Source organism: Dromaius novaehollandiae, chromosome 18, assembly GCF_036370855.1.
Source record: "Dromaius novaehollandiae isolate bDroNov1 chromosome 18, bDroNov1.hap1, whole genome shotgun sequence".
Taxonomy (NCBI): Eukaryota; Metazoa; Chordata; class Aves; order Casuariiformes; family Dromaiidae; genus Dromaius; species Dromaius novaehollandiae.
In genome coordinates, this window is record NC_088115.1 from 16,447,811 (window position 1) to 16,462,280 (window position 14,470).

The window sequence follows — 14,470 nt, forward strand, 5'->3', positions numbered from 1 at the left end:
TAGAATTTTATGCATTTTTTAATAAATGATGTTCAGTTCTGCTTTGGCATTACATGTTACCTTCCCATTACCGTTAGTTTTCTTTAATAGACAGATGGACAATGTGACATTCGCTCCTGCATGCAAACCCACTCTCGTTTTTATTCCACTACAGGACACTTTGGAGATGTGCAGCAGAGAAATCGAGTTCAAATGCATCTTGTTTGCACTCTGTTACTTCCACGCAGTGGTGGCTGAACGGCGCAAATTTGGAGCACAAGGATGGAACAGATCTTACCCCTTCAATAATGGTGACCTGACCATATCAATTAACGTACTGTATAATTACCTGGAGGCTAACCCAAAGGTAAGGATACTTACAAAACAACCATTCATCAGCATGACCCCCATTATGACAATCAACATTTTTTAAAATTGATCAGTTTACCGCACATACTCCTCCTTTTAAGGAAACATTGCTTTGCCAGCAAAATTCTTCCTCTCCATCTCCCCAGGGAGCTGACTGCAAACTTTAGCATGTGAAGAGATGCACACAGTCCTTAGCACTATGTGAGCTGCATGGAAAGCATGAGGCTCAGGACTGTCTGCTCTGGCTCAGGCCTGACTCATTCCTCAGTGCTTTTCCATTTTAAACATGACTGTCCACCTGAAAGGCAAAGCCGCACCAAGAATGAAGGTGCAATGACTATGACTGGCTGCTCTACTCGCAGGGGAGGGTGCTGCTTACCCATGGTCTTACGTACACGCTCAACAGCGACCTGAATAAAAATGGGATGAAAAGGGATCAGAAGTACGAATGGCTGTGCTTATAGAGGGACAAAGTGAAATCTGCGGGCAAACATAAGAGAAACTGTAACAGACAAGACCTCTGTCTTTTCCCCGTCCCCCTATATATACGTACGCACGCACGCACGCACACACCCACACACACCACTTGCTTCTGTCACCATGCTTCAGCAGGTCCTGAATCAGATGGCTACTGGGCAGGAAAACCTGGGAGAAATTGTTTTCTGGCCCCACAGTTCTACAGCAACACGTGAAACTGCCTGGTACTTGCTGCACGGGGCCACATTTTTGGGAGCCACACAGTCTACAGAGACCTTATAGCGAGCGTCTGTCTCCTGCTAGGTTCCATGGGACGATCTCCGGTACCTCTTTGGTGAAATCATGTATGGTGGACATATCACAGACGACTGGGATCGCCGGTTATGTCGGACTTACCTGACCGAATACATCCGCGTAGAGATGCTGGAAGGTGAAACGTACTTAGCTCCAGGGTTTTTGATCCCTCCCAACTTGGATTACAAGGTAAGAAAGGTCTCGCTCATCTGAGGATGTGGTAATTAACATTACAGTTCGCTGTGGAAAAACCACTACTCTGGATTAGTATATGTTAGTCAGAGTTCCCTCATGCAAACCGAGAGGGAGTGCAGGAAAAAGGTGGTACCTTTTCAGTCCAGTGGCAACATGCAGAATCACTGGAAAATAATTCCTGTGGCTGGGATGGTAAGGAAAAAAAAACTGAGGTAAGACATGAGTAAAAATACCTTTAATAAACAAGATCAGCTAGCTATGAAACACCACCACTAGAAAAGCTATGAAGTATTTTCAAGGCAGAAGCAAAACTAGCTACCCTGTGTAAGTATCTGCTAAATTACTGTCAATATCTGTCCTGTGCTTAGGGTTACCATGAATACATTGATGAGAACTTGCCACCAGAGAGCCCGTACCTGTATGGCCTTCACCCCAATGCAGAAATTGGCTTCCTGACCATCACTTCAGACAAGCTTTTTCGGACAGTTTTAGAAATGCAGCCCAAAGAATCAGATACTGGAGGAGCCTCGGGCGTCTCCCGAGAGGAAAAGGCAAGCAATGTTTCTACTTCTTCACAGTGAACTATGAAACTTCAGCAGCCTCGAGATGGCTAGCTGGGGAGGATAAGACACAGGTCCACACCTAATGCACAAGAGAATATGACAGAGAATTGATTTATTTCTGTGACCTGACTTGATTTCTTCTCAGCGCAGAAAAGTAGAGAGTTGTAATTCTAGCATGGTACATGATACAAGTTGTCAGCCTAGAGAAAGGGGGGATTTGTTAGCTCACAGCTTGTGAGAAACACTGCATCATGTCTGCAGTCTCAGCTGCCAACAGGCAGGTGCTCAGCTGGACACTCCTGTCAAGGAATTTTTATTTAAGTATATTTGCACTTGATGTCTCTGTCACCAGGCTCTGTTTTCCATTTTAGTAACTTTCCCAATCTGTTTTCATTAATATAATCAAACACTAGCAAACATTTCACTGTTCTACAGAGGCCGAAAAGGCAGAAGTACTACCTTATCCCAGAGGGCTATAACGAGGGTAGAGAAAGTAATGCAGACGTTTGCCTGCTTATTTCTTTCCCTTTCCCTGCCCTGTCTGTAATGTCTCCCCTCTTCCTTGGTCTCGCATCAACCTAGGTACCAGGCAGGCAGCTACTCATGCAGATCATAAGACCATCAGCTGCTCTCTTCCAGCATCTCAGAGAAACCTATAAGCGTACAGAGAAAGTGGGACTGAAATGCTGCCCAACCTCTTTCACTGTGTTTACTTGATCTGGACACACAGTACAGTCACAAAAGCAGCAGTGTTCAAAATGATTACTCTCGGAGGGGGTAGAGATGTGCCAGTAGCAAAATGTGGCTCACATGCTGCATCTTCAGCCAGATGGCACAGGCTTAGTAATTTCCATTCATGATGACAACTACTAAAAATACAGATGGTTTAAAAAAAAAAAAAATCTTCCTCCTGACTCCTTGCATTTTACACTTGAATTCCACATCCTCTTTGGCCTCAGTCCCTATCCTCCTGGCTATCAACAGAGCTACAGCTTTTTAAGATCCAAGAGCACTTAGTAAAAGAACAGAGTATTAGTAGCAAAGGAGGAAACACAGGAAAGAAAGAAGGCAGGGAAAAAAAAAATCTTACCAACTTAACTGTTAACTCACAGTATTGTTCCTTATCTAAGAGCAGTTTTATGGGGTGTTTTTTCCAGGTGAAGTCAGTCCTAGACGAGATCATCGAGAAGCTACCAGAGCCATTCAATATAGCAGAGATCATGGCAAAGGCAGTGGATAAGACACCATATGTCGTGGTTGCCTTCCAGGAATGTGAAAGAATGAACATCTTAACCCATGAAATCAGGCGCTCTTTGAAAGAATTACATTTGGGACTAAAGGTACATGTTAGGTAGCTGGTTAGAAAGCTCCTCTCCCTACCAAGTAATTTCTCATGATTTGCCAATGACTTTTGCTTTAGTTTCAAACCCGTGCTGTACAAACTGCTTGGTTACCATTGCTCTCTCTCTCTCACAACTTCCACCATGCTAGGTACAGTCAGATAACATAAGTCCTGTGCTTTAGAGTGGAGGCGAGACTGAGTCCTTCCATCACTCCTGCCTTCTTCAGATAAAACCACCCAGCCTTTTCTCTTTTAAAGGGAGAGCTAACTATTACATCAGATATGGAAGAGCTGGCGAATGCTCTCTTCTACGACAACGTACCCGAATCCTGGACACACTTTGCCTATCCATCTCTTCTTGGCTTAGGAGCCTGGTATGCAGACTTGCTGCTCCGGATTAGGGTGAGCAGATTTTTTAAGTTAAAGCTTAGGGAGCAAGGAGATGCCACAGATGACCAGGAATCACCCCATCAGTGTACAGAGGGGTTAACTGTTTTATTTTTCAACGTTAACTTAAGCAGGTTGAAGTACCTGAAATGGCCTGTTATCCCAAGAATGAAAGCAGAAGTCTGAAAAGAAGGGTTCACCATTAGAGTAAATCACCATTTCAAAAGAACATTAGATAACCTAATCATAACTTTAAATGTCTCAGAAGAAAAGACATAATAAAGCCATGTATTTAAAGCACGGCTTTGTTAAAAAATAAATAGCAGTATTTACAGCAATCCAAATTAACAGTTGAAGTTCCATTGTTGTAGTGGAGCCTGATACTCATCACAAACTACACCTACCCTAGTCTGCCCATCTGGAAGCTTTTCCAAAGCCTGTATATTAGGCACAGTGAAACAATAGCTCTTTGTTACTTCATATTTCAAAGCCACGTTCCATTGCCCAAAGACCATGCTTTGCTCCAAAGCGCTTTGCCATTTTATTTTGCAGGAACTAGAAGTCTGGACAACGGACTTTGTGCTGCCTGCAACGGTGTGGCTAGCAGGATTCTTTAATCCTCAGTCTTTTCTCACTGCTATCATGCAGTCTATGGCTAGAAAAAATGAATGGCCACTGGACAAGATGTGTCTTTCTGTGGAAGTGACCAAGAAAAACCGTGAGGATATGACAGCTCCACCCAGAGAAGGCTCATATGTACATGGATTATTCATGGAAGGTAAAAGGTTGAATCTTTCATGAGATGTTTCAGGCACAGACAAAGTCCAGTTCAGCCTTAAAAATTCTTGCAAATGGAGCAAGCATTAATACCCACCAACTTTTTAAACTGGGATTTGTACAGAATTTGCAAAAGCTCCAAGCAGTGAGACCAGTTTTCAAACTATGAGACTCCTAATTTATTAATTCTTATCCTTAGCAAAGCACTGATTTAAGCTTTTCTCTTGTTTCTGAATCGGCTTGTTTTCATGCAAAAACATGTCTGCTTTGGTATCTCCCTTTCCCCTAGTTTCTTCTTCGCTAAACTCTACATCAGCTACAATTTAAATGAACTGGGAAGTCTGAATCTGACAACATACTGCATATTTCAACAGGGCAGGCTTTCCCCTGCAGCTCAGAGTCTATTTCTTCTGTGCAGATGTTTGGGTGTGCCTTCATTTAAACTGCTACCATGCACTGTGTAGCACAAAGACTACTTACTTGCTGCCCAGATTCCACTATGGGCACCATTCAGATCCCCCGTCAGGTGGGAGCTGCCTTTATTCCGTACCAGCATCAGACACGCCACCTGAGGGCAGCACCCATCCAGTTTACAAGCAGAGTTTCACAAACCAGAAAGTGTTTTTTCAAAATTCAGACTGCAAAATACGAACCTGAGGACTGGGTTGTTTGAAGCTACATGAACTCTGAAACTACATGGAACAACACTTTTATTTGATGTGTGGATAAGATAAATCAGGAAACTTAAAACCCAAAATAATTGCTGCTAAAAAATGAGGGGGAATGAGATAGAGCACCAGGAGGGTCCAATTAAAGTAAGTAAGAGCAGAGACCACATAGGATAGCTTACCGCACTTCCCACTGTGGCCGAGTTCTACTTTCGGCTATGCAACTTCCATGAATATCTGGGCTGGAGGGAGGAGCAGGAGCAGCATTTATTTAGACATCCCACACTTAGTAAGGCAAAATGCATTCATGAGTCACAGTGAGATGATAACACGTTAGCCCTAAAGAGTACCCTAAAGGGTCGCCATGGCTACCCAGCTTATACATTTCATCCCTCAACTGCTACAGAAAAACTCCTCCCCACCCTTTAGCAGCTACTGAAAACAGCCCCCTCCGAGTAAAAGAGCAGTTGGGTAACTGGTACCCTGACAATTTCATAACATTGCAGGCGCTCGATGGGACGTCCCTTCTGGTGTTATCGCAGATGCTCGGTTGAAGGAGTTGACGCCTATGATGCCAGTCATCTTCATCAGAGCCATCCCTGTTGACCGCATGGACAGCAAGAACATCTATGAATGTCCTGTCTATAAGACAAGGATGCGAGGTCCCACCTATGTCTGGACCTTTAACCTGAAGACAAAAGAAAAGCCAGCTAAGTGGATTCTTGCTGCTGTTGCTCTACTCTTACAGATCTAGACTTTAATGACTATGCTTTTACTTGCCAAAAAAATAAAGTTGTGTTACTTGGACCAAGTTTGTTTGTCCCAGAACTATTTTAGCGAAGTATCAATAAAAACAGTGCTGGAACTGCTGATCAGTTGGGGAGTACTCTTACAGTACATGGAGTTTCTCATGACGGATACTGTTTTTCAATTGGTGGTTTATGATAAAGTGCTGGTTAAGAGCCAGACTGCTAAAGGAAGCCAAATGGAACATTCGTATGCAACCATCTGGATTCCTTTCCTTCTCAGAGCTCTGTGTCTTTTCACAGCTACTTATTTGATCACTCGGTGCTAATTGTGAGCAGAAATTCATCAAGGCGTGTGCACTAAATATTCCTGCACAGAAACATTTATCCATTTACACCAGACAGAACAAGGAAGGGGACAGATTTGGTCCAGTTCACCCACAGGTCAACCTGAACAACCCAGAGAAGTCCTGTATAACCAGCACCTCTATTTGAGGGAAACGGATGCAAGGTCAGTTTTATGAACCTTGCAGCCCCCACCTTTCTCCCACAGAGACAAAGCTTTTTCCTCATCAGTTTTCATACGAAAGTCAGCTGTGAGCAGGTAAATCTCTGAAGTGTGATTCTTTCTTCTTCTGTGTTTAAAATCTACTCTACCCTTTCATTCACAGGACTTTTTTTTTCCTTTTTAAATCAGCAGTACCATCTACTAGGGAGATCAGAGCTGCTCTGGCCACCATATGGAAGCCAATGCCTGCCCCTTTTGCAGAAAATAATTCTCAAAAATCCTCCCGTACCATAAAACATCTGAACAATCAGTTCTAAAACAGACAATTGCACAAAACTGCCCTGACTGCTAGTGGTAGCTTCTGCTAATAAAAAGAAAAACAACCAAAACACACAAGCAGAAGCAAGTAGAGCTGCTTGTTTCTTTCTAAAGTAGTAACATTTAGAATGAATTGCCATCAGGCCCTACACTTACCTTTAGCCTTTTCAAGTACCAGAAATCCCAATTGCTGACAATAAAAGATCAAAACATATTACACATATTCCAACAGTAAAACTCATAGGTAGCCAAAACTTGTGCTCTAACACATTTCTACTCAGCCTCCCAACCACCTTGTTTGCACAGCTCAGGACACGCATTATAGCTTGAACTTCCCACTTTCAGCTAGTAGCATATAAAAATCACATTAGCACTGAGAGTTCCCTAATGCCCTCCCCATGACTGGTAAGAGACACTCATAACACATCCCGGCATGAAGTAGCCAGATATATGACTCCAGAGAGGGAGGTCATACTTATGTAAATAAAACCGACGTGTGAACATTCAGCACCAAGAGCACACACTTCGGTGCTAACTGAATGCACGATTTGCACAGCACAGACAAAATGTGAGAGCGATTCCATGAAGCTCAGAGGGACTCCAGTTCCTAGGCAGCTGAACAGCCAGGCAAATTGAGGGCACTATACAAAGCAGAAAAGCAGGAACAACTGCCCCTATTAGCCAACATTTACAAGGCAAAGCAAAGTACTTTTCTAAATACATTATCGAATGATGAGGTCTATCCTTCTTGCATAGCAAATATTGTTAAGATTTCCCTCTTGTGTCCCTCATGCTCACTTCCCATCACATATCAGGTGGAAGACAGCAAAGCATTTCAAATACTTTCACAATGTTTTCCATCAGCTGTTCCATGATAAAATATACACTGACACTTTCTACAACATTTTGAAAAGGACATTTCAAAAGTGGAAGTTTTATTTCTATGCATGGGAAATACCCTTATATCTGTTCTCTTTCATTGTCCTTTCCAGAAACGTTAGTAGACTAAGACCAATACAGCCCTCGAGCAATGATTCTAGTTAAAGTAACAGGCTCCCCAGTAGAGAAAAGAAAGCGATGCTTGTTTTTTCAGCATCTTTTTCCATCATCTATTTATTCCACATCACAGAAAAGGGCACTGCACTAATAGAATGCAGTCATCTCTACTTAAACTCCCCCCAAAGTGACAAAAACACTCACCCAAATCAGCAGCGTTTCTTCTTTCAAAAGAAATTCTTAATCAGAGGTGTTACCAGCTTCACCCACAGTTTCACGTAACGATTTGGCTGCTCAAATGTTGATGATGAGACTACACCTGAGCAGAGGTAAAGCTGCTCCTGCTCCTACACATGGAAAGAAATATTATCCCAGTAAATCCTAAGACCTAGATTCACCTTTTTTCCAATATAATTTTTAAGAATCTTTAAGAAGAGGCAATTTTCAGATAAAACTGGCCATAGGTCCTGCCAGAAGGATGGATCATTTCTCCCACAATTCTGAACATACGAGTCTCATTCCATGCAGTGCAACTCGAAGAGCAACCAAACCACCAAGGCGTTCGTTAGTACAGGACCTGTCCTTCAGACCTGCCTACGGCTACCTCCACACCTTTTGATAACTCTCACTGCGCTAACTGAACCCCAAGAATCCAGCAATTTAAACTCTACAAAGTGCGAAGGCGGAAGATTTTGCTTTTTTCTGCTCTCCAGCTATTACAGAGCTAAACTTCAGTTTCAGAAAAATCCTAAATCCCTAGCTGTAATTGCCAGCAAAGGAAACCTTATCTTAATCTCAAGAGATTGGTTTACGCAGCTCTTTCTAGACATAGCTCAAGCGCTCTGTTTTCAAATGAATATGCAGTCATGATTTCAACTAAATTACCAGAAACACTTAGGCTTCTTCAGTATATATACAATTACTGCTGAAGTAGGAAATGAACCATCATAATGATAATACGCGTTCGCACAGCACGTGAAAGCAGCTGTTTGATCAAAGGTAGAAGTGGTTTTCCTTAGCAAATCTAGTCAGGTTTCTAGCAACACAGGCAAACAAGGACCAGACCATCTACTGTAAGTCTGTTCTTAAACTTTCCTTCCTTAGCTAAGCTGTCAAAAATAATAGAACATAACTCTGCACTTTTAAAATTCAGGGTGGAAGAGGGAAGCAGGAACCAAGCACTGGAAAGGAACACCAAAAAGATGAACCAAGACCAGAAGGAAGATATTTGTGTGTCAAATCAGTCTAATTTTAGAAATCCAAAATGTTTCAACAGCTATGATCAATACTGCTGTGAATAACTTCCAGAAAGTTATCTGGACTGAAGTTCAGTGATTTTAACAAAATATTCAGTTCATTCAGTTAAGCAGCCAAACATATCCAGACCACTGAAAACTTTCCCCAAACCTTACAAACATTTTTAAAATGGAACTGGACATCTTGTAGGCAAAGGGATTCCATGGCAGTGTACAAGTTTAGTATGAAGAAATGGCTGTTTCACATTATCTGAAAAATTGAAAGTTCAGTTATTATTGAGAAGGCCAAAAGCTTAAAGGCTCAAAAAAGAAATGAAAAATAAAAGCTCAGAATATACTCTTATATGTCATGTTGCTTTGTAAACTGAGCACCGGAAAAACTAAATATTTAATCTGTTCACATGGCTGAAAAAGACATTTCAGCTAGACTGCTGAATGGAGTTCTAACATGCACTGAGAAGGAAACATACCACTCTGTTAGAGGCTTTATCACCTTGGCATAAAATTAAGTCTTCTAAACAAAGATCACAGAATAGTAAACAGATAGGCAATCTCAAAGTCAGCTTCCAGCAAATGGCAATAGTTTAAAGTCCTTTCATTTAGATCACTCCAGTACTGTTTGACAAAATTCCTTCGTCATATTTTCATTGATTCTCCCCTTCCATTAGAAACAAGTAGAGGCAAGATATGAATTGAAATATTCAAGCAACATTTCCAGTAATAGAATTGTTTTGGATAAGATATGGTCTGACTCATTCAGTGGAAGAGCCCTGATGCAATAGGGCAATTCCCATTGATCCTGAAGACAACCGTGCCTTCTTATGCCAGGTCTCAGTTTAACACAATACATTTTTTCAGGTTCTTAATCACAGGCATAAACATCAAACCAATTTGCTTTGTATCAGAGTACTATATCAGAAATTACTTGGGACAACGTCCATTGCCAAAGATTCAGAGTTAAGACAGCTAGAGAACCAGTCAGGATTTAGAGAAGCAGCAAAAGTGCTGAACAGTCCAAATAATAAATAATAAAAACAGATAAACTGGAATGCTGTAACATTAAACCACTGAAAAATATGTGTAGTCAAGATTAGCAGCTACAGCATGTAACTTCATGAGGAATCTGACCAGCCCAGAAATCCTCTGACTGTAGAAACTACACTGAGATCCTCTGCCCCTTGTTCGCTGCCACAGCCTATGGGCACGTCACCAAAAAGCTAACCGATTGGCATTTACGTTCCTACAAAAGATTTCCCAAATGCATGAGATACAAAGTGACCCAGAAGTCTAAGATCAGCAATTCAAAGAGCCTGATCTCATTATCCCAGAACTTGGTGCTACCCTGGCAATGCCCAAATACTGGGGATAAGGCTAAGAACGTGCTATGTGATCGGTAAAGCAGAGGACAGTCGGCAGATCCTTTCTGAACGCTGTGTCTCTCTCAGCATCCAGTGCCTGAGTACTCCCAATACTTGAGTTCACTGGGGACACATGTTCTTTCCCGTTATGGCCTCCATTTCCCAGAAACAGGCACTTGCAGCAGGCAGCTCATCAATAGTCACTTAACTGACAGCTCCTTGAGACTTCCTATGCTCAAGAAGGTTTTGAATTATTGCAGCTGTAGGTTTTTATCGCAGCTGCATCATCACCATTCCTTATGTGACCACGAAGCACAACATTCATGTTATCCCCACCTTATCAGCCACCTACCTGATGGAGTTGCTGCTGCAAAGCTTTATTTTCTGTCACTATTGCAACCTGAGCTTCCAGGTCACGATGAACGGATCGATATCCGAAATTAGGAGAGCCGATCAGAGTTAGGCAGGGAAGATTGCTTCCTGCCAGGTACAGCCAGAGGCCTGCAGGAAAAATGGGAGAAGAAAGGAAGCGTGGCAGACAAAGGAAATGACTGGGGTAGCCTCAAACAATTGCTTTAAGTTAGAAGAAATGAATTAAACATGTTAGATTTACAGTAACTGTAAACAATCATGAGACAAAGCAAGCTGTCAGCAACACACTTCCTTGGGGACAGTCTCACATGTCTTGCGGTATGAACCTTGGGGACACTTGCACAGCTGGCACTGTCCAAGCTTCTGTGCTCTTAACAGGGTGCTCAGCACCACCCTAGGAGACACATTTTTAAGCACGTACACTGCACAGAGGTCCCCAAAAATAATTCAGAATGAGTCGTCATCATCATCAAGTTAGAGGTCATTTTGCACCAGGACATCTCAGAAACACTGAAATAAGACAAATAGTTTTGGGGTACTCTGCAGCCAGTCAGGGAGAACCGACACCAAGCAACAGAGCACCAGAGCAGTGAGGACTGAACCAGCCAGTTCCAGAACTGGAAGCAATGTAGTGGCACAGTGACTAACCCCTTTCCCAAAAGGCCATAAAGCAGTGACACGGGGAGGCATCTCCCTGCTCTGACAGGTGAATTGACATGAAACACACACTAGTAAGAGAAGTACAAATTACTACACCCACTCACTTCCTGCGAAGCCTCCAGAAGATGAATTCAAACTGCTGCTATTTATTATTGTAGCACGATGTAGGACATGAGACTCCCAACTCCACTCACCACAGCAATTCACAAGTCCCAGAACTGCCAGCACCAAGGCAAGAGCACGTGTGATACAGCTAGGACCGGTTTTCAAGCCTGAGATGGAAACATCCTACTGTTCGCGAGCACATCGCTGTAACGGGGCAGGAAAGCACAGCTCGGGACGCCGCAGGAGAGCCAGAGCTAGAGCTGGGGAGAACCTGCACGGCCATTCCCGCCCCTGCGCGGCGCCAGGAATCGTTTGCTCGATGTTCAACGCGACACGAGCGCTCAGAACAGCGCTGGGCAGGTCCCCAACAGATGGCTGATCCCTGCTGCAAGTCACACACAGGCTACAACAAAGAAACTGCAGCATAAAAAACACCTAGTCCCTAAAATAGAAGCAGGTTTCCTAACTCAACCCCAAAGCAGTTCCAAGAATGCCTTGAGTAAGAAGCTGCCGATTCACCGCTTGTTCCTGTAACCTCCTCCCCACCCCCACATCGCCGCAGTCAGCAGCTTCGGGGCCACGTTCAGCTGCACCTTCTGCCTCACAGCTGGCACTGCCCATAGATTAGCCAAATGAAAGGCTGTCCCACAGGCTCACCCCACCCACAGAAGGGCAGGAATGCCAACACAGGGAGCTCCGAGAGCCACAAAAAAGCCTCTGCGTGTTGCAGAGATTCAGCAGTTCCTACCAGCAAGCGTGACCAACTACGACAGCCTGCCCGGCGGCCAAACCCAACCGCGACTGGGCTCTCGAAGCTGGCCAGAGCTCCGCGGGGCAGCCACGAAGGGGACTATGCTTCCTCACTCTTTCTGCGCACCCAGGAGGCACCCTAAAGTCTTCACGGTGCTTTCAGCTTTCCGGCCACCTGGAAGGATTTGCTCAAACAGTGACTCACCTTTCCAGAAAGGGGAAGTGCAGTTTCCCAGTCACCATTCAATAGCAATAACGCAGGTTTATCTCAGAGCAAACAGACACCTGCCTGGCATTTTGTCACCTGACACTTGCACGGAAGGGTCCCTAATCCTAAAGGATATGCCTATGGCCCCCACAACCATCGCGCCCTGACACGCGGCAGCAGACAGGCCGATCTGCGCTCCTGCGGGTGTGCTTCATAACGTCAAGCCTAGGAAAGTCTCTCTCCTCACAGAGGTCTGCATCGCCTACCGCACTCGCCCCGGGTCTTGCGGCGCTCTGAACTGCACTGCTACAACTGCACCGGGCAAGGCTGGGAATAGTCACAGCCCTGGCAGGAAGACACGCTGCTGGAAGCTGCGCGTGAGATCCCAAGATGTTTTTAAAGAGGAGCTGAAAGGGGTTACGATACAGCGGTCAGAGCACCTCAGCATTTAGTATTAGTCAGCTAGACTGTATAGGAGACTAAAGGGTGTCTTCTGTCTTAGCCTGAGAAGGAAGTAGTAACATACACTATCTGCTGCTAAGGATCTCACATCCTCTTCCAGGAGCCAGACTCCACGTACAATTACCCTTCATCTGTCTCCAAGGTTTCCTCCTTTTTCCCCTTCTACCCTATCCTCTGTCTCACACACTGCAAGACTTCTGTAAAAGGAAGTCGGATGAATCAAACATCTGCCAAAGGGCAGAACATGCCAGAGAAGGGAGCCAGAAGTTGATCCCCCCAGCACTCGGAGGAGGAAATGGAAACAGGACAGTGAACATCTAACACGCTGTCCCTCCACCAAGCACTGGAACTGCTGAACTCCGGGAGAGTCCCGTATTCCTCTAAGAGAGGCCACCACGTAGTGGACAGAGTCCAAAGCCTTTCCACCAGAAGGCACAGCCTGCCCAGAAGGGACTGATTACCAGGTGAGCTTTGGTACCTTGGGAAAGGAGCCCGTGCTTTCCTAGCCCAATCCATGCCAAACCACAAATTCCCGCTCCGAGTCACCAGTGCCCAGCAAGAGGAGGAACCTGCAAACCGCAGAACACTTGAGCGCGTACTTCCTGGAACACAAATCACACACCACTTCCCAGCCAGGCAGGCTCCTCCTTAGAGGTGCCTCTGCACCGAGATAAGGATTTACTGCACCAGAGTTACCGACATCACTGCCGTAGAGGCACAGCGCTGCTTAGAAAGGTCTGTAGTTACAGGCAAGCTAATAACACTTATTTTCTTTAGTCAAGGGAAGGCCTGCTCAGCAGCTTTCTCTCCTTATCACCTCTGAACCTTCTTCTGAAAAATCCTGCAGGAAGCAGGGTAAATAGAGGCATTCCCACAATCATTAACAGTTAATATCCTTAAACAAACAAACTTAGAAGAACTACAGGCCGTGGCCTCTGGAACAGGCCTGTGCTGGCTCAGGGGTCGCATCCTTCCACTGTTCTAATCAGACACATGCTGCAAACAATGAAAATGCCCCTCAGCACATTGCAAAGCCAGTTGTAGAAATATGCATGTTAATTAGTGCCAGATGGGGTATGGCACACAGTGACAGAGTTGACACATTGTCCTAGGGGACCAGTGAGCCATCACAGGAAGTTGCACAGGGGACAGTTCTGCTTTCAGCAGAGCAGCATAACAGAAGATGCTGTGGAACAGGGCAGAGAAGTCTCTGCTCAGCCCATGCTCACATTTTGTGAGGTGCTCCACTGTTATGGTGAGGACCATAAGAATCTGAATATTTATAAAGCTGTGAGCTCAACATCACATGCATCAGACTTCATTATTTACTTTCTTTTCTTTAAAAAAAAAGTTGACTTCCTAAACTATTCCCATTATTAAAGCCAATGATCAAGCAATCAAATGTTTATTATTAGGTATAAAGTAGGAAGAGCGAGGACTGAGTTATACGGAAGGAAAAAGGAGACACATAACGAGCAACGACCAGTCAGGGGAACAGACTCATGCCTAGGACAAGGCAGTGTTGGGTTTGTGGAAGTTAAGCAAGAAAGAGTCTGGGGTCTTCTACAGAAGACAATTTCCCCTCCAGCTGTCTCCACCTCTCAGAAGGCACATGAGTGCATTTATTCACGATGCTGACCTTTCCTGAATACTGTAAGCAGAAGCTGGTACAAATCCCTT

The 14,470-nt window shown here is 44.3% G+C and overlaps 2 protein-coding genes across 10 annotated transcripts in view; one reads left to right on the plus strand and one right to left on the minus strand.

Moving 5' to 3' along the window:
- The window catches only part of DNAH17 (dynein axonemal heavy chain 17), a 38,429-nt gene extending 32,567 nt beyond the window's left edge, over positions 1–5,862 (plus strand). Inside the window, exons 74-80 of the mRNA XM_064522891.1 lie at positions 155–346; positions 1,129–1,308; positions 1,683–1,865; positions 3,035–3,217; positions 3,478–3,621; positions 4,159–4,384; positions 5,558–5,862. Coding sequence (XP_064378961.1) covers positions 155–346; positions 1,129–1,308; positions 1,683–1,865; positions 3,035–3,217; positions 3,478–3,621; positions 4,159–4,384; positions 5,558–5,805 — 1,356 coding nt within the window. The 3' untranslated portion in view covers positions 5,806–5,862. The remainder of the gene's footprint in view (positions 1–154; positions 347–1,128; positions 1,309–1,682; positions 1,866–3,034; positions 3,218–3,477; positions 3,622–4,158; positions 4,385–5,557) is intronic.
- PGS1 (phosphatidylglycerophosphate synthase 1) overlaps positions 1–14,470 on the minus strand; it is a 27,452-nt gene continuing 12,982 nt past the window's right edge. For 2 of the 9 annotated variants that reach the window (XM_064522893.1, XM_064522892.1), the window contains exons 8-10: positions 10,586–10,734; positions 7,824–7,966; positions 1–5,739 (exon numbers count right to left, since the gene is read on the minus strand). In XM_064522893.1, the coding sequence (XP_064378963.1) occupies positions 7,847–7,966; positions 10,586–10,734 (269 nt within the window). In that variant the 3' untranslated portion in view covers positions 1–5,739; positions 7,824–7,846. The remainder of the gene's footprint in view (positions 5,740–7,823; positions 7,967–10,585; positions 10,735–14,470) is intronic. The other 7 variants (XR_010392210.1, XR_010392208.1, XR_010392207.1 and 4 more) reach the window with 7 other exon arrangements.